This window comes from Hordeum vulgare, chromosome 6H, assembly GCF_904849725.1.
Source record: "Hordeum vulgare subsp. vulgare chromosome 6H, MorexV3_pseudomolecules_assembly, whole genome shotgun sequence".
In the NCBI taxonomy this organism is placed as follows: Eukaryota; Viridiplantae; Streptophyta; class Magnoliopsida; order Poales; family Poaceae; genus Hordeum; species Hordeum vulgare.
Window position 1 is genome coordinate 241,713,839 of NC_058523.1, and position 20,831 is coordinate 241,734,669.

A 20,831-nucleotide genomic window follows, 5' to 3' on the forward strand; every position below is an offset into this window, starting at 1 on the left:
CAGATGTTGGCTTGTGGGACTTGTTGGAGTAGAACTGACAGCCTTCACATCGGTCGACCATATCTTTAGCCATTTCGTTCGCCTGCAGCCAGAAGAAGCCAGCTCTGAATGCTTTGGCGACGATTGCCCTTGAAGAGGCGTGATGACCGCAGGTTCCCGAGTGAATTTCTTCCAGGATTAACTGTCCCTCCTCTGGAAGATACATCGTTGAAAAACGCCTGAAACGCTTTCCTTGTACAACTGGCCATCAATGACAGTGAACGATTTTAACCTGCAGACGATCTGCCTGGCTTGGACTTCGTCTTCTGGTAATTCCTGCCTCAGGATGTATGCAATGATCGGCACAGTCCAATCGGGGATGACAGCAAGAATCTCCATGATCAAATCAACCACAGCAGGTACGTCGACTTCAGTCGGATCTGTCGAGCTCTTTGGTTGTACTGGTTCCTCTGTGAAAGGATCTTCTTTAACTGAGGGAAGGTGGAGGTGCTCGAGGCAGACGTCACTCGGGACTGGTCTCCGAGTGGATCCGAGTTTTGCCAACTCATCAGCTGCTTGGTTCTTCAGTCGTGGAACATGGTGGAGTTCTAAACCTTCAAACTTCTTCTCGAGCTTCGTCACTGCATTGCAGTATGTGCTCATGGTGGGGTTCCTGACGTCCCACTCTTTGATCACTTGATTAACCACCAAATCCGAATCGCCATAGACCATCAAGCGACGGACGCCGAGTGCGATGGCCATGCGCAGTCCATAAAGGAGAGCTTCATACTCTGCCTCATTGTTGGAGGAATCAAAGTGTATCTGCAGCACATACTTGAGTTTGTCGCCCTTTGGCGATACGATCACAACGCCAGCGCCGGAGCCATTCAACATCTTGGACCCATCGAAGAACATTGTCCAATGGGCCGAGTAGATGTGGGTCGGTTGCTGTTGTTCTACCCATTCTGCTATGAAGTCAGCCAGAGCTTGAGACTTTATAGCTTTCTTGGCCTCGAACTTGATGTCGCAGTACAACATCTCTATTGCCCACTTCGCCACTCGGCCCGATGCGTCCCGATTGTGTAGGATTTCCGACAACGGAGCATCAGAAACGACAGACACCGAGTGGTCTTGGAAATAATGAGCCACCTTCTTCGCAGTCATGTAAATCCCGTAGATAAGTTTTTGATAGTGGGGATACCTCTGCTTGGAATGAGTCAGGACTTCAGAGACGTAATACACTGGCCGCTGAACTTTGTATGCTTTGCCTTTTTCTTCTCGTTCGACTATGAGAACAGTGCTGACGACTTGATTTGTAGCCGCGATGTACAGAAGAAGGGGCTCTTTACTGAGCGGAGCAGTAAGAACCGGCTGGGTGGAAAGTAGGACTTTGAGGTCGTCGAATGCAACTTGGGCTTCATCTCTCCACTCGAAAGTATCTGATTTTTTCATGAGTCGGTACAGAGGAAGTGCTTTCTCGCCGAGTCGACTGATAAACCTGCTCAAAGCCGCTAGGCAACCTATGAGCTGTTGAACATCGTGTATTCTGACCGGCCGCTCCATTCGGACGATGGTCCCGATCTTTTCGGGGTTGACATCGATCCCTCGTTCGGAAACGAAGAAACCGAGTAACTTTCCGCTGGGAACGCCGAATGAACACTTGGCGGGGTTGAGCTTGATATCGTACCTACGAAGGTTGGCGAATGTTTCTACCAAGTCAGTCAGCAGGTCGGAACCTTTGCGTGAGTTGACTACGATATCATCCATATATGCCTCCACATTCCGACCGATCTGGTCGAGGAGGCATTTTTGGATCATGCGCATAAAGGTTGCTCCTGCATTCTTCAAACCAAATGGCATAGTGATGTAGCAGAAGCACCCGAATGGGGTGATGAAGGCGGTTTTTAATTCATCGGGGCCATACAGACGGATCTGATGATAGCCCGAGTAGGCATCAAGAAATGACAAACGCTCGCAACCCGCAGTCGAATCAACAATTTAATCGATGCGGGGGAGCGGAAAACGGTCTTTCGGGCAGACCTTATTGAGATGCTTGAAGTCGATGCACATTCGGAGCGACTTATCCTTCTTGGGCACCATGACAACATTGGCGAGCTACTCGGAGTGGTGTACCTCGCGAATGAAGTTGGCTACCAAAAGCTTGGCCACTTCTTCTCCGATTGCCTTCCTCTTGTGCGCGGCGGACCGACGCAGGCGTTCTCGGACAGGCCGAGCGGTGGGATCCACATGCAGTCGGTTCTCAGCCAACTCCCTGTGTACACCTGGCATGTCAAAGGGCTTCCATGCGAAGATGTCCCAGTTCTCACGGAGGAATTGGGTGAGCTCGGCTTCCTATTTGGGATCGAGGGTGATGGAGATGTTCGTCGGGGCAGCGGTGTCGTCCGTCGGGTGGATGCTGACCTTCTTCGTCTCTCCTGCCGACTGGAATGCAGACTCCGGAGCTGGCTTCTTCGCACGCATCAAGTCAGCGGGGTCGACTGTTTTCTTATACTCGTCAAGCTCGAGGACAGCCATCTGCTGATCGGCGATCCTTGATCCCTGCTGCAGACACTTTTCGGCCCGTTGTCGATTGCCTGTGATAGTGATCACACCTTTCGGGCCTGGCATCTTTAGCTTCAGATACACGTAACATGGACGGGCCATGAAACGCGCATACGCCGGGCGGCCCAGAATTGCGTGATACGCGCTCTGGAAGTCCACCACCTCGAACGTCAGCTTTTCCTTGCGGAAGTTCTTGTCGTAGCCGAAAACGACGTCCAACGCGATCTGGCCGAGTGACTTGGCCTTTCGTCTAGGGACGACTCCATGTAACTGCATGCTGCTCTCGCTGAGTTTGGACATCGGAATGCCCATCCCCTTGAGAATGTCGGCGTACATGATGTTCAAACCACTGCCGCCGTCCATGAGGACTTTGCGCAGTCGGACTCCTTCCACCACCGGATCGACGACCAGAGCCTGTCTCCCTGGGTGGGTACGTGTGCTGGATGATCCGACTGGTCAAAGGTGATCACAGTCTGATACCATTTGAGGAACTTGGGATTGGTAGGCGTGGCCATGTTCACCTCCCTGTTCACCAGCTTCAGTCGACTCTTGCTCACAACGTCATCAAAAATCATCAGTGTTGCATGGACTTGGGGGAACGGATCCTCCTCATCCTGTTCATTGCCTTTTTCACTCGGTTGCCCTTCGCCGAACCCCTGAATCAGGAGGCGACATTGCCGAGTGGTATGCTTCACATATATGGCGTTGCCCTCTTCATCCATCTTCGTGTGGATCGGACATGGCTGGTCCAGGATGGGGTTGTTGAACTGCTTCTTCTTGGAGGTGAACTGAGCCTTCCCTTTGCCCTTGAACTTGGCATCGGTAACAGCTGCAGTTTCTGTCTGCGGAGTGGACGGAGCTTTCTGCTTCTGCTTCCGAGTGTTATTCCCATCTCCATCGGCGACTGTTTTGTGCTTGCCGCTACGGATGCGGTCTTCTTCTTCGCCATTTGCATAGCGTGCCGCTATCTCCATCATCTTGCTCATGGAGATGTCGCCTGCTCGACCGAACTTCAGGTACAGATCCCTGTACCGCACGCCTGCCTTGAAGGCACAAGACTGCTTGGTGCTCTGTGACGTTCTCCACCGTGTGGTAGAGGGTTGTCCAACGCTGAATGAAATCGCGCAGGGGCTTATTCTGCTTCTGGACACAGTGATGGAGCTCCACGAGGCCAGCAGGGCGCTTGCAACGTCCCTTCGAAGGTCCTGACGAACAATCGGGCCAGATCTGCCCAGCTATAGATGCTTGAGGGAGCCAATTGGTTCAGCCACGCTCGCGCCGAGCCGTCGAGCATCAGAGGGAGGTGCTTCATGGCGACGTTGTCGTCCCCTCCTTCGATCTGGACTGCCACTCGATAGTCATCCAGCCACGTTTCTGGCTTTGACTCTCTTGTAAACTTGTTGATCACTGTCGCCAATCGGAAGTTGGGAGGGATGTCAGCCGAACGGATGGCTCGACTGAAACACTCGGGACCAGAAACGATGGTCCTGCTTCCACTCGGACGGTCAATGTCGTGACCATCGCGGTGGGCTCGGCCCCTGTCGACTCTCCGCTGGATGATATGCCCTCTCGCGTCGGGCCTTGGGTCGTAAGTGTCACCGACTGAACGCCGATCCACCCCGCGGAGGGGTGCGTGAACGGCGACGATCTTCGGGATTTATGGAACGGCTGCCTCCCCTATGTCGCTGATGAGAACCAGGGTTGTGAACTGACCGATGCGTGTTCGCATGAACAGAACTATTATGGATCCTGTTGTGCGACTGGGAGACCGCCGAATTTTGCTGTCGCGCCGTGTGCAGCAGTGCGCGGATTTGCTCGATCCCCCTGCCAGCCTCTGAATCAGTCAGCTGAAGGGAATCGGCTATCTTGGCAGCGACAACCAAGTTGAAGATGGGCGTGCGGAACAACTCCACATTGCTTCGCCGAGTGTGCCAACTGGCAGAACGGCGAGGTGGACGGCGAGCGCCGGATGTTTCGCCGATCTCGTGCTCGTTCCAGCCAGTTTGGCGGAGACTTTCGTGGGAGTTGGCCATGTGTACTTCTGCTGCAGGCCCGCGACCCAAGTACTCGGAAGGAAACTTAGTCGGAACCCTTGCACCAATGGGGAGGGCGGCTTATATAGAGTGCGCTACCCTCCACAACGGTTCGGTGCATAGGGGTGGAGTAGTGGCGAATAAATGCCTACGTTACAGGTAACGTATGTCTTAAATGCTAATAAAGGCACATGGAAACGTACGACCGTTTCCCTCCAGAGGGGTTACGATGCACAGAGTGGAATCCAGTCGGTTAGTTTGATACATTCCGAATGCTCATCTCCGACTGAATGGTGGAGGATTTGTTACCAACTGGATGATAGGAAGTCCATAAGTCAGTCGGAACTGACTGAGGGTCTTATCCCTTATGAAGGGTAGTCCTTGGGTAGGACTTATAGGGCAGGCCTATGACCCTACCCTAGGACTATAACCCCATCAGTGACTGTTGGCCGGGGTGAAAACCTATTCTATCTTCGATGGACCGGCGGCGGCAAAGATCGTTCCCTTCTTGAAGGTGTCGTCGCAGCTATCATTGCCCATCGTGTGGCTCGAGGGGAAACTCTGGTTCTTGAATCGGGCGGCGGCGGCGTTACGGCATCGTAACCTTCCTGAAGGCACCGCGTTGGAGCCCACGGTTCGGCGTAGGCGGCTTCATCTCTTCATGATGGCATGTTCACGGTTGAAGTCCCCGGTTACTCTCGTAGTGCTAGGGTGATGTTGCTGCGCTCAGCGCCTTTGTATCCTGCCTTGGGTGTGTGTGTTGTGGTGGCGTGCGTTTGTACCGGGCTGATGATGGTCGTTGTTTTATATATAAAGCGGGGCGAAAGCCTTTTTGCAGTAAGACCTAAGGGCAACTCCAATGCACAACCCCAAACGGACGTCCGTTTTGTCCGGATTTCACCCGTTTGGGGTGGCAATGGGGCCATGTCCACCAGGATATGCGTTTGCGCCGGCCAGGCGCCCAACGCGCAACCGCATCTTCTGCCCCATCTCGTCCGCCCGAGGCCAAGTACAATAAAATCAAGCATAGCAAAAGTAGTTCAAACCAAACATAACAAATAGTTCCATGTTCGAAATAGTCTTTTAATAGACCACAGCTGCATATGAGTGTTCCGATCATGCATCTCACAATGAAATTGGACAAAGCTGCCTATGAGTGTTCCGATCATGCATCTCACGATGAAATTGGACAAACTGTTCCAAGGTTGCAGGAGGTGGGTGCTCAGGCTCAACATTCTCACCCTGGAAATCAAACCCTTGGTCGTAGATTTTGCCATCACGCTCATCCAAAACAATCATGTTGTGCATGATCACACAAGCAGTCATCACCTCCCAAAGCTTCTGAGTGCTTCATGCCAATGCAAGGTTTTGAACGATACCCTGTCGAGACTGAAGCACACCAAATGCACGCTCCACATCTTTCCCAACACTCTCCTGCATTTGTGCAAACCTCTGACTCTTCTCTCCTTGCGGATTGGGTATGGTCTTCATAAGAGTGGACCACTGGGGACAGATACCATCAGCTAGGTAATATCCCTTGTTGTAATGGTGGCCATTGGTCTTAAAGTTGACCTTCGGGCCAGGGGCGGGCCCGCTTCAATTCAAGGGTATTCACTTGAATACCCATTATTTTTGTCCAAATACTATGTATATGAAGTGTATAGTATACATACATGTAGAGAAAACGGAAGCTGACCAGAAACCTGATGTCGTGCACAGATTCAGCCCAATACAAGGACAACCCAGCTCTGATGTTCTTCCTTTCCACCCCACATGGCCATAGGCCCATAATTTCCTCTTTTCCAAGCCCAATATGAGAATAACCGGTTAGCCTTAGCCCAGCCACATGGCATGATCGATCGCTCACACGACGCAGAGAACCAGCGCATCGCCACCCCAAATTCCATCGCCGATGTTAGGAATATGCAACTTGTATTCCCATGAGGCCATAGGCCGATATTTATACATGTACAGGTTTGGACTATATGCAGAAAACCCCTTATACAATGGGATAAATACGAAGGGGTACATGGCTATATTATATATACTCCCCCCCCCAAACTCATGGTGGATGAACAACACCGAGTTTGGAGAGATAGAAGCCATGTTGCGCTCTAGTCTGTGCCTTCGTCAGGAAATCCGGCAATGTTATGACCGGTAGAACGTACCAACGGAGGAGGCCCAATGGGCAGGGTTAGTTACGGGCTTAGCCCTAGTTATCTTAGGTATATTAGAGTCTAAGTTATATTAGAAGTCCAAGTTATATTACAGTCCAAGTTATATTAGAGTCCAAGTTATCTAGGGTTTAGTGGAGGTTGTCCTCCTATATAAACACATGTACCCCTTCGATATTAAGCAGACAATAAACAGTATTCTGTTGTCGTCTCCCTCAGGAGACGGGAGCCCCAAACCCTAGCCGTCTCTCTCTCTCTCTCTCACGTCCCCAACCTCGGAGCCCGCACTTCCACCCCTACAACCTACGTCCGAGACCTGGTAGAACCCTAGCCTCTACCAATTTAGTATCAGGTAGCTTGGGTTCGATGAATTTGTCGGACCTTCCCACCACCACCGCCGCCGCCACCACTGCCTTCCCCGCCACCTCGCAGCAGCAGCCGCCGCCGCACCAGCCGCCGCCGGCGGCCACCTCAGGTCCGGCTACCTCTGGTACCGTGGCCTTGGCGGCCGAAGCCGCCCCCGTCCTCTCTCCTCTCCCCGGCGGAGATGTTCTCGGCGATCCGCGACCTCACCCTGGCGGTCTCGAACCTCCAGACTTTCCTCCAGGCTCCGTACGCAACCCCGCCACCACCGCCTCCGCCGGCGGCGCCCTTCGCGCCACCGCCCCCGGCCACCGTCGCGCTGCAGGGCCTGCCGATCACCCAGGTCCTGTGGCCGCCGTCGCCGTCCCCGCTACCGACGTGGAGCGACACGCCGACCTACACGACGGCGCCGCTACAGCCGACGGTGTTGCAGCCACCCGCCACCACCTTCGGGGGTTCGGCGGGTCCACTGACCCGTACGTCGGGCGCTCCGTGGTGCCGCAACACTCTCCTTCTGCCGCCCTGGGTCGTCACGAGGGCGCCTACGCGGCCTCGCCACACGTGCAGCAGCCACCCCGCTTCACCAAGCTGGAGTTCGCCACCTACGACGGCACCGTCGACCCCCTGAACTGGCTCAATCAGTGCGACCAATTTTTCAGGGGGCAGCGGACCATGGCGTCCGACCGCACGTGGATCGCCTCCTACCACCTCCGTGGCGCCGCCCAGACGTGGTACTACGCCCTCGAGCAGGACGAGGGCGGGATGCCTCCGTGGGAGCGCTTTCGCGACCTGTGTCTCCTCCGGTTCGGCCTCCCCATACGTGGGAGCCGCCTGGCCTAGCTCGGTCGCCTTCCCTTCACCACCTCGGTGCAGGACTTCGCCGACCGCTTCCAGACGTTGGCCTGCCATGCGCCTGACGTCACGGCTCGCCAACGCGCCGAGCTCTTCGTCGGCGGCCTTCCCGACCACATCCGCATCGACGTTGAGATGCGCGACCCCCGGGACCTGCAGACGGCCATGTATTACGCACGCGCGTACGAGCAGCGCGCCAACGCCCTGCAGCAGGCGTTCCGGGCCGCGGCACGCGTCCCCCGACCAGCCCCTCCCCGGCGGCCGCCACCCCGAAACGCCCCGCCCTGCCGGCCACTACTGCGACTGCCCCCGCGCCGACACGCACCTTTCGGCGCTTGACGTCGGCCAAGCAGCTCAAGCGGCGCCGCAAGGGCCTGTGCTTCAACTGCGACGAGCCGTATACGCCGGGTCATACGTGCGCCCGCCTGTTCTACTTGGAGACCGTCGACGACGCAGAGGTGGAGGCCCTCACCGCGGAGCTCGACGCCACCACACTCTCCGAGGCCGGCGTCACGACCTACGGGCCGGTCGATGCGACCGCCTTCGTCGTCTCGCTTCATGCCATGGCTGGCATCAAGACGGCAAAGACGATGCTGCTTCCGGTGACGATCAACGGGGAGCGTCTCACCGCGCTCGTAGACACGGGTTCAACGCACAACTTCCTGTCCGGGGACGCCATGCGCCGCCTCGCACTCCAACCGCGGGCTCGGAGAAGTTCAGCGTCACCGTCGCCAACGGGGACCGCCTTGCTTGCCAGGGGGTGGCGCGGCAGGTTCCCGTCCTCATCAACGACGAGCCGTTCTCCATCAACTGCGTCGGCATCAACCTGGGCTGCTACGACTTCATCCTCGGCATCAACTTCCTGTCCACTCTCGGCCCCATCCTTTGGGACCTCGATGTGATGTCCCTCATCTTCTGGCGCGAGGGCGGCCGTCGCGTTCAGTGGACAGGCATCGGCGGCTCCGGCGCCGCGACTCCGCAACTCCAGTTGATGGCGGTCGCACTGGACGAGGCGCATCCCCTCCTGGCCGACCTCCTGCAGCAGCACAGCGACATCTTTGACGAGCCACAGGGCCTCCCTCCCGCGCGGCCCTGTGACCATCGCATCCACCTGCTGCCGGACACGGCACCTGTCGTCGTGCGCCCGTACCGGTACCCTCAGCTGCAGAAAGACGAGCTCGACCGTCAGGTGGCGGTCAAGCTCGCGCAGGGCATCATCCGGATTTCGACATGGCCGTTCTCCGCCCCGGTGCTCCTTGTGCGCAAGCCCAACGGCACATGGCGCTTCTGCATCGACTACCGCACCCTCAACGCCCTGACGTCCAAGGACAAGTTCCCCATCCCCGTCGTGGACGAGCTACACGGAGCGTGGTTCTTCACCAAGCTCGACCTTTGCTCGGGCTACCATCAGGTGCGCATGCACCCTGACGACATCGAGAAGACGGCGTTCCGCACTCACCATGGCCACTTTGAGTTCCTGGTGATGCCGTTCGGCCTCTCCAACGCGCCGGCGACCTTCCAGGCCCTGATGAACGACGTGCTCAGCCCATACTTGCGCCGCTTTGCGCTTGTTTTCTTTGATGACATTCTTATCTACAGTGCATCTTGGGCGGAGCACCTACAGCACGTGGCCATCATCTTCAACGAGCTTCGAGCGCATCGTCTTCACCTCAAGCGCTCGAAGTGCTCGTTCGGCACGACCTCCGTCGCGTACCTGGGGCACGTCATCTCGGCGGATGGGGTAGCGATGGACGCGGACAAGGTCGCCGCCGTCGCCGCGTGATCGACCCCGCGATCACCGCGGGCGCTCCGTGGCTTCTTGGGCCTCGCCGGCTACTACCGGAAGTACATCCGGGACTTCGGCCTCATCGCCGCGCCATTGACGCGTCTCCTTCGACGCGACGCCTTCTCTTGGGACGAGGAGGCGACTACGGCATTCGAGGCTCTCCAGCGGGCGCTAAAGACGAGACCCGTCCTCCAGATACCGGACTTTGATAGGCCGTCCGTGGTCGACTGCGAATCCTCTGGCATCGGCTTCGGCGCCGTCCTCCACCAGGGCGAGAGACCGCTCGCTTTCTTCAGCCGCCCCTTCGCCGCTCGCCATCACAAGCTCGCGGCCTACGAGCGCGAGCTTATTGGGCTGGTTCAGGCGGTGCGCCACTGGCCGCCTTATCTTTGGGGCCGGTCATTCCGTGTGCGCACGGACCACTACAACCTCAAGTTCTTGCTGGACGAGCGCCTCTCCACCGTTCCGCAGCACCAGTGGATCAGCGAGCTCTTCGGCTTCGACTTCACCGTCGAGTACCGCCCCGGCCGTCTCAACACGGTCGCCGACGCCTTGTCCCGCCGCGACACTGAGGATGTCGCGGACGACGTCGCCATGGCTGGCACTATCATGTGCATCCGCTCCGGGCCATCTTTCGTCTTCAGCGACGACATTCGCCGGGCAACTTCGACGGTCGCGGACGTGCAGGGCCTACGCCAGCGCCTTGACACCGGCGAGCTGGACGCGCCCTGACGCTTGGACGGCACCCAACCACCGGCGCCGGCGTCCCCAACCTTGCAGCCCGCACTTCCACCCCTACAACCTACGTCCAAGACCTGGTAGAACCCTAGCCTCTACCAGCCAACTGTAACTCGGAAGGCACATACTGAAGAGCAATAACCTGATCCTGCACACTAGCACGCACATAAAAAGCATCAACACCAATGTGCTTGGTGAGCTCATGCTTCACAGGATCGCGCGCAATGCTGATAGCACCTGTACTGTCAGATAAGAGCAGAGTAGGTGTAGTGGCAGAAACACCAAAATCCTAAAGTAACCACCGTAACCAAGTCACCTCTGCCGTCAAAAGAGTCATCGCTCGCAATTCAGCCTCTGCACTCGAACGTGAAACTGCGGTCTGTTTCTTCGTCTTCCAGGCAATAAGAGAACCACCAAGAAAAACACAGTAAGCAGAAAGTGAACGGCGATCTGAAGGATCACTAGCCCACGTAGCATCCGTATAGGCCTGATGTTGTAAAGAACTGGAGCGAGGAAAGAATAGACGGTGAGAGATCGTGCCCCGAAGATATCGGAGAACACGAAGGAGGTGACTATAGTGAACCGAGGTGGGAGCGGAGACAAACTGACTCAGAATATGAACCGTATAAGAGATATCCGGACGAGTGACAGCTAGATAGACAAGACTGCCAACAAGATGACGATAACGCATCGGGTCAGGCAGGGGGTCACCATCAGTACCACGAAGGTGAACATTGAGCTCCATGGGAGTCTCAACAATGCACTCGTCAATAAGAGCTGCACGAGCAAGAAGATCCTGGATATACTTTTCCTGGGATATAAAAAAGGCATCAGAGGTAGAAGAGACTTCAATCCCAATAAAGTAACGAAGAGGTCCAAAATCAGACATAAGAAACTGCTCACTAAGACGGGCCTTTACAAAGACAATATACTCGGGGTGATCACCAATGATGATCATGTCATCAACATAGAGAAGAAGAAGAGTCTGACCACAAGGAGAAAGGTGGACAAATAATGCTGGATCATGAGCACTGGCTGAAAACCAGCAACAGTTACCACAGAGGCAAATCGCTCAAACCAGGCGTTGGGGGCTCGCTTAAGGCCATAGAGAGAGCGACGAAGACGACAGACCATGCCATCAGGAACGGAATACCCAGGTGGTGGCTGCATGTACACCTCCTCACGCAGCTCACCATTAAGAAAGGCATTCTTAACATCAAGCTAAGATACAGACCAATGGCGTGCAGAGGCCACGGCAAGAAGTGTACGAATAGTGATCATATGGGCCACAGGAGCAAAAGTCTCGTCGTAATCACGACCATGCTCCTGCTGAAATCCACGAGCCACAAGACGAGCTTTATAACGCTCAAGAGAACCATCGGAGCGAGTCTTAACCTTGTAGACCCACTTATAAGTGATGGGACGAACACCGGGGGGAAGGGAAACAAGATCCCATGTACCAGTGCGTTCAACAGCAGCAATCTCCTCTGCCATCGCAAACTGCCATTCAGGATGAACAACAGCCTGACGATAGGAAGTCGGCTCAAGAACAGCAGCACCAGCGGTGGGAAATCCAAGGCGATCAACAGGCGGACGAGGGCGAGAACGCAAGGCACAGGGAGGCTGAGACGAGGATGACGACACATCCGCAGAGGCATCCACATGACGTGAACGACGAGTGTAACACTGAGGAAAAGAGGGAACAATGCAAGGAGGGATCGCCAAGGTAGAATCGGGGCGTGAAGAGGAAGAAGTCACCGGAGATGAAGGTGTAGAATCCGGTGACATGCTAGGGGAGGAAACCGTGGGAGATGGTGGTGGCAAATCGGCAAGAGGTGGAGAAGCAGAGGGAGTAGAACGAATAGACAAAGGCTCGATGGGGTTGAGAGGTGTATCAGGAAAAGTAAGGAAAGAGATATCCTCCACTGAAAGGTCGAGGAAGATGGGCGTGGGTAGAAGGGACGAGACTCATCAAAAGTCACATCCCGAGAGATACGCATCCGACGACGATAGGATCCCAACAACGATAGCCCTTATGCTCATCACTATAGCCTAAGAAGACACACTCAACAGACTGAGCGGTCAGTTTGGTGCGTTCGCGAGGGGCAAGAAGAACATAGCAAACACAACCAAACAAGCGAAGCATCGAATAATCTGGAGAACGATCAAAAAGACGCTCGAAATGAACACCACCCTGTAGAGCAGCAGAAGGTTGTAGATTGATGAGATAGGTGAAAGTGGAGACGGCCTCAGCCCAAAAATGAGGCGGGAGAGAGGCAGCAATCATCAATGCACGAGCCGTCTCAAGAAGATGACATGCTTTCGCTCAGCCACGCCATTCTGAGCGTGAGCACCAGGACAAGAGAAATGAGAAAGAGTCCCTTGCTCAGCAAGAACACCACGCAACATCCTAGAAATATACTCGCCAGTGGAGTCAGCATGAAACACACGAATGGGCGAAGAGAACCGAGTGTGAACCATGGCAGCAAAACGCTTATAAATAGACAACACCTCACTACGAGAAGTCATGGAATAAAGCCATGTGTAACGAGAGAAATCATCTATGAAAATAATATAGTATTTATGACCCCCTTTCGAAGCGAAGGGAGACGAACCCCATACATCAGAATGGACTAAATCAAAAGGACGCTTAGACACTGACTCACTATGCGAATATGGTAACTGAATCTGCTTGCCAAGACGACAACCCTCACTATGCGAATATGGTAACTGAATCTACTTGCCAAGACGACAACCCTGACATTCTAAAGAGACATCTCCTAAGACAGACCCCAAAATACCTCGACGAACTAAAGACGACAAACGAGAACCACAAAGATGACCAAGTCGATGATGCCACTGCTGGAAGGAACTGGTAGCAGAGGCGACCGAAGCAGAAGAACTGGCGATAGTGGCGACAACGGAAGGAACATGAAGCTAGTCTAACTCCCAAAAACCCTGAGAATCACGGCGGCGAGGGCCAACCCCAACCAGAGTGTGCGTGCGACGGTCCTGGACAGAACAAGAGTCAACGTCAAGGATGACGCGACAACCAGAATCAGTAAGTTGACCAGCAGAAAACAGATTCAAGGTAAGTCTAGGAACATGAGCAACATCAGGGACAGAATAAGGAGTGGTAAGATTGCCTCTACTAACGACAGAAAGAGGAGTACCATCAGCAGTGAGGACATGAACAGGAGAATCAAGCGATCGAAGAGAGGACAGAGTGGAAGAATGAGAAGACATATGAAAAGAAGCTCCAGAGTCCAGAACCCATGGGGATGTACCTGACTGTGTAGAAGGTGGTTGCTCAGTGCGAGAAGCATCAGTCACAGAACCAGCAGTACCCGTCGAGGAAGAACCTGAAGCAGCAAGTACACGCTTAAGTCTCAGAATATCCTGCTCAGTCAAAGCGGTGGCTGAAGATGTCGAGATAGTAGATGAAGTCCCTGAAGATGATGATCGCGCCTAACACAGGTGTTTCTTTTTCCGGAAGCACTGAGACTCAACATGACCATCCAGGTTGAAGTAGCCGGAATGTAGACGAGGGCGGCCCGATCCGGCAGGAGGAGTGAGAAAAAGTGGTGGAGTACTCGAGCGAGGAGTCGGTGCAGCATGTGGCGTAGTGGGAGCTCGAGCAGCGAGCACAGAGGGAACCTCTAATAGACCAGCGCCACGTAAGCGACTCTCCTCAGCACGAATCTCAGAAAGCGCCTCCATGAGAGAGTACGACCACGAGCAAACAACTGAGCACGCCGGGGCTCAAACTCCTTACGAAGCCGAGACAAGAACTCGTAGACACGATGAAACTCCAAATTGACCAGCACAGCCTGGCAACACGGGCAAGTACGACAACCAGCACTGCGGAGAGAATCAAGTTGGCGCCAGATAGCAGAACTCTGTGCATAGAAATCGTCAACAGTGAAGTCACCCTGCTGAAGAGCATGCTCCTGACGGACCACAGAGAGGTATAAGGCATCACCAGAGGGCTCATAGCGCTGACGAAGGCACGTCCACATCTCAAATACAGCAGGAAGGCCCAGAAACTCTGAGGCAAACTGAGACAGAACACTAGCAGTGAGAACAGCTGCAGCACGAGCATCATCATCAAGCCACTGGGTGTAAACAGATAGAGCACCATGATATGCCTGGAGAGCCTCCTCATAAGTCAAAACCTGCTCATCATAAGTACGAACAGCGACCTCATCAACAAGCTTAGTTGCATCCTTCGCAGCCTGATTAGCATCCGCAGGAAGAACCGATGGCGTCAGCGGAGTGGGGGCACAGGAGGAACCGGACGTGGCAGACAACGGACCTCGCCAGAAAGAATGCCCCGTAGACGGATGCCACACATGTGAATGCGCATGAAGCCAATGAAATCGGTGTAGTTAGTGCCATCAAAAATCACCGGACAACGAGGAACAGCAATGTAGCCCGATGCAGCAGACTTTTTTTTGGAAATAGGCAGCAAACAGAGACACCAGCAGTTGACCAGCCAGCAGCACAGACAGCCACGAGATCAGGCAACAGCAGAGGCGGCCACGGAATCAGACAGCAACTGGTATCCGGCGAGACTGCGACTGGATCTGGCAAGACAGCGGCGGGATCCGGCAGTCGGGGGCGAGGAGACAACGACGGAATCCGGTGGCGTGGCGAGCTCTGGCGAGACAGCGGCGGGATCCGACAGATTAGGGCGAGGATCCGGCGAGACGGCGGCGGGATCCGACGGTCGGGGTCGAGGAGACGGCAGACGGCGGCGGGATCCGAGGGCGTGGCGAGCCGGATGGGTTGCGGGATCCAATCGGAGGAGAGCCAGCTACCGGCGGCTCTAGATCGGGACGGGAGATCGGCTGCTCGAAATGGCTTCGTCAGGAACGCACCAGCAACCAGCCCGACGAGCCTGGGCCAGGAGGAGGAAGCGCAAGAGGACCAGAGGAAAACACCGCGGCGGCGGTGACGAGAAGAGGATCAAGCACGAGTTGCGCGTGCTAAAAAAACCTAGGCTCTAATACCATGTTAGAAATATGCAACTTGTATTCCCATGAGGCCATAAACCGATGAGGCCATAAACCGATATATATACATGTACAGGTTTGGACTATATGCAGAAAACCCCTTATACAATGGGATGAATACGAAGGGGTACATGGCTATATTATATATACTCTAACAGCCGCAAACTCAAGGTAAGCTTGTGCAACACGCCAGCATGGGCGCACGGCGGCTGCGGCAAGCAGGGGCGACGGACGATAGTGCGGAGGGTCTGGTACACGCGGGCGTCCGAGTGTATCAAAAAACGTCTTGCGTCGTTTTCTTTGGTTGTTCTTCAGACTACCGCCGTGCTTCTTCTGTTGTAAAAGAGTGAGTTAATCTGACTAACTGGCTTCCTATTTTGGTATAAGATTACCTTATTGTATATATATTCTGAAATCTAAGGCTTCTTTGAGATTTGACACTTCCTATTTCAGTACCGTATAAGATATTAAAATTTCAAAATTGTTGTAGTGATTGACAAGAATGAATTGTGAAGACGCGAGAATCATTTAGTGTGTGTTTGGTAGCCTGCACCAAGGGTGCATGAGGGCAGCAGTTCCCTTCTCAACCCACTTTTGTCTGTATGGTAGGGTGTATGAGCTCTACTCAGCATGGTCCATCTGATGCAAAAAGGCCCACTAGCATGGCTCCCGAGCGAACGGACGATCAAGTTTTCGCTGCTCAGCGTGGCTCCTGAGACCCATCCCACCTATACCCAAACTGACCTAATCCAGCCTCTCGTCCCTCTCCCTGCTCCCGCGACGACGCACCTGTTCCCGCGACGCGCCGCCGCCCTGCTTGCCCTCTCATCGTTCGCCGCACCTGTTCCCACGACGCGCCGTCGCCCTCTCGTCGTTCGCCTAACCTGTTCCCGCGACGCGCCGCCGCCCTGCTCGCCCCCGGCCGCCGCCTCTCTGCTCGCCCTCGGCCGCGACGCGGTTCCTGCTCGGCCCCGACCAAGCCCGAGGTAGCTCCGCCGCCGTCCTGCCTCCTCTTTGCTCCGATCTCCCTCCCTCTCCTCTCCTCTGTTCAGGTGCAGCCTACCAAACAAAGTCTCACCTGAGCATGTATCAACACATACATTACTACCAAACAACAACATGTTTACACTGACCATGTATTAGGTGGGAACAGCCATGCTAGGTAGGGAATGCAACCAAACACACCCTTAGGGTTACTAAGTAGTACTCCCTTCATAAGAACGTTTTTTTACACCACCATGGACTGTCAAATCATCTTATAAAATGTTACAGAGTAAGTATAATGCAATAATACTATTTGCAATTTGTGATGTAATTTCCAATAGTAATATTATTGAGTAGTATAGTACAATATAGTGTTAATCGGCTATACAATGTGTGTGGGTGCACTCAGAGCGTAGCCGCACCTTTCCCAAAAACAAGGGCTCTAGGCTTTCCAAAGAAATTAGCCTTCGAAATTTTGAATACACAATCTTCAAATCCTCGGCCCGTCCCTGCTTCGAGCAGTGGCTTTCTGCAAGCCTTCAATAGTAATATTATTAAGTAGTATAGTACAATATAGTGTTAATCGGCTATACGACGTGTGTGTGTGCACTCAGAGCATAGCCGCACCTTCCCGAAAAACAAGGGCTCTAGGCTTTCCAAAGAAATTAGCCTTTGAAATTTTGAATACACAATTTTCAAATCCTGGGTCCGTCCCTGCTTCGGGCAGTGGACTTCTACAAGTCTTGTAAACACTGGAGAGTGCTGAACAACGCTAATATCATTATGAGAACCAGCCATGACAAAGAAAGAATGTCATATCCATAGATCTTGTGAAGCCAGGGCTTCAAGTATGACAGTGGCACCTTTCACATGTCCCTTGTACTGCCCCTGCCAAGCAAATGGACAGTTCTTCCACTTCCAGTGCATACAATCGATACTATCAAGCATGCCCGGAAAGCCCCTCTCGGCATTGATCGTCAACAACCTCTCTGTATCAACGGCATTTGGTTCTCTCAGGTATTTAGGACCAAACACGGCCACCACGGCCTTGCAGAAATTGTACATTGACTGGAGACACGTGGACTCACTCATACGAACATACTAATCCACAAGGTCACCAGGAATTCCATATGCAAGCATGCAAATAGTCGCGGTGCACTTCTGGCAAGAAGAGAAGCCAAGCTTGCCAAGGGCATCCTCTTTGCATTCAAAGTATGGGTCATATGCAACCACTCCTTTCCGAATACGATTGAACACATGCCTCCTCATTCGCAAGCGGCGACGAAATTGATGCGGTTTGTGGAGTGCAGTTCTCTCAAAGTAATCAGAGTACAGGAGGTCGTGCCCTTTCTCCCTATTACGGTTCAAGGCCGGAGCATGGCCAGGGATTGATCCCCTGAACTGAGGCCGCATCCTACTGATGTGGTCATGGATGACAAATGTTGCCACCACCATGTCCTCATCGTCTGAAGACGAATCATCCAATGAACAAATGAAGTTGTGAAAGAAGTACTCATCCCCGCTATCCATGATAGCTTGCGAGCAAAGCGTCGAACACCTTGCGGCCGTGGTGGAGACGCGGCCGAAAAGGGCACATCGAGCCCCTTCGCAGGCAACAAAGTGGACAACTGCGGGCGGAAGGCGGAGCAACGACGGGGGAGGAAGAAAAGGGGTCGTTCCACCAACGGGCAAAGCAAGGTGGACGACGAGCATGACGATGGCGATGGCGAGGGGCCGAGGGAGGAGCGGGGAAAGGGAAGGAAGAAAAAGGGTCGTGTCATCGACGGACGGGCCAAGGGCGGACAAGGGCTCGTGTAGCGCCCGTCCACGCGTGTTTGTTTGGCCGCTTTGCGGCCCAAACTTGGGCCAGGAATGGATCGAAAGCGGACCGAAAACGGACATTTTTTCGTTTGCTCCCACACGTTGGGCCACGGTTTGTGTCTGTTTACCCTCAAACGGACGCGAACGGACGATTTGGGGTCATGCATTGGAGTTACCCTAACATTTGGATTCAGCATTAAGAACCCAATATTTCCCACGGGCGGACGAAAAACAGCGCAAAATGCCCTCTCTAATATGAACAGTAACTAAAACAAATGAACGGGACCATGACTACAGCAAAGAGTTGTATAGAATCCTCACCTTCTTGGCTCGGTCTTGCCCAATCACATACTTATCGAGGCCCTTCGAAATCTCCTTAGGCGTCGGAAAATCCTTCCCAAGGTTCGACCCGCCCCATCCGTCCTTTCCCCCTCCCTCCTCGGCCCCACCGCCAGCAGCTCCTCCCCCGCCACCGCCTCCGGCTACGCGGACTACGTTAAGGCTAGGGTGGAACGGTGGCCCGGGCGGCACATGCACGGCCACGCCACTACCATCCCCATCGTCGCGCGAAGACGAACTCGCACGGATGGCTTTCCAGGAGGACGGGTCCCTGACACCGTCCGGGGGCAGGTCAGCCCGGACACGGCCGATCTCGACGAAGGTGCCCTGAAGTGGCTCGAGGTGGTTGGGATGGAAGAAGTAGGCGGTGCGGCAGTTGGGACAGAGGTTGAGCGTCTGATAGCCGCCGGCAGCGGCGGGGGCTGAGCGGGGAGCGGCGCGGTGGGAGAAGAGGATGTCCATGTGCTTGGAGCAGCGCGGACAGTGGGCCTCCGCGCGGATGCGCCGCGGCTCCGGCTCGTCGTTAGAGGAGGACGAGGAGGAGCCGCCCCCGGAGGAGGACGAGGGGCCCTCCCACTTGCGCCGATCCTGGAGGAGCCGGTGCGGTGGCGGGACCGCCGCGATGGCAGGGGAGCATTCGGCTGCGGTCAGGGTGGAGGCGGCGCGCGTGGCTGCGGCGGCGAGGCGCCTCCACCGGAGGAGGCCAGACATGGCGGAGGCGAGAAGCGCGTGCGGAGCGGCGGATTGGGGGTGGGGGGGAGTCGACGGAGAGAGAGAGCGAGAATGGGTCGTGTTTCCTGTGGTAGCGGGTGTGGTTATTCCTGCGCTGTTTCCTCGCGTGTTTGTGAGCTTTTTACGTGGTGGGGGCCTGTACATACGTGGACTCCGGCACGGCGAGTCCAGAATCTTACAACCGGATAAGGCTAGTTGTAACGGAGGGTATAATGTAATCTCGTTCCAAAATATAATATAAGACCTTTTAAAAATTTCACTAGGAGACTACATACGAAACAAAATGAGTGAATCTATACTTTAAAATATGTCTATATACATTTGTATATAGTTTATAATGCAATCTCTAAAAGGTCTTATATTTAGGAACGGAGAGAGTACACTATATGATATTATTGTATGATAATGTATCATAATATGATACTCCCTCCGTTTCTAAATATAAGTTTTTATAGAGATTTCACTAGTAAATTACATACGGATGTATATAGACATACTTTAGAATGTATATTCAGTCATTTTGCTTCGTACATAGACCATTAGTGAAATTGCTTAAAAGACTTATATTTAAGAACGGAGGGAGTATTAAATTCTTTCTTTCTTTATTTTATTTTATGTTACCTCATTAAATATGCCTAGTTGGCATGTATAATATTCCCTCCGTTCTTAAATACTCCCTCCGTTTCTAAATATAAGTCTTTAAAGAGATTTCATTAACGGATTACATACGAATGTATATAGACATACTTTAGAGTGTAGATTCACTCATTTTGCTTCGTATGTAGACTCCTAATAAAATATCTTAAAAGACTTATATTTAGGAACGGATGGAGTATAAGTCTTTTTAGAGGTACACTAAAATCTACATACGGATGTATATAGACATCCTTTAGAGTGTATGTTCACTTATTTTATTCCGTGTGTAGTTCATTAGTGAAATCTCTTAAAAGACTTATATTTAGAATTGAGAGAGTACTACTTAGGATGGCCATAGTGGGAGTAACATAGGTAGTATCATGTATTTGGGACTAGCAAACATGCTGATGTGGCAAATAATTAAAAAAAAGAGATGGTTAGAGTAACATTGGTAGATATCATAACATGTAAAATGTTATGTTATTTTGTGTCATGCATGTCAATAAATAAGGTTATATATGATACTAGTTTATGATACTATGCATTATGAAGGTAGTATCATACAATAGTATCATATGCATTGTACTACTTTATGATACCCCCACTATGATCAGCCTTATGATACTCCCATTACGATCAGGCTAAGGTGAGTGATACGTCTCCAACGTATCTACTTTTCCAAACTCTTGTACCCTTGTTTTGGACTATATTTTGCATGATTTGAATGGAACTAACCTGGACTGACGCTGTTTTCAGCAGAATTGCCTTGGTGTTATTTTTGTGCATAAATCAAAGTTCTCCAAACGCCCTGAAAATT

The 20,831-nt window shown here is 53.3% G+C and overlaps 1 protein-coding gene across 2 annotated transcripts in view; it reads right to left on the minus strand.

Moving 5' to 3' along the window:
• Positions 1–19,466, minus strand: part of LOC123406188 (CLP protease regulatory subunit CLPX1, mitochondrial-like) — a 34,471-nt gene extending 15,005 nt beyond the window's left edge. For both annotated transcript variants that reach the window (XM_045099661.1, XM_045099660.1), the window contains exon 1: positions 18,629–19,466. In XM_045099661.1, coding sequence (XP_044955596.1) covers positions 18,629–19,357 — 729 coding nt within the window. In that variant the 5' untranslated portion in view covers positions 19,358–19,466. The remainder of the gene's footprint in view (positions 1–18,628) is intronic.
• Between the last annotated feature and the right edge of the window lie 1,365 nt (positions 19,467–20,831).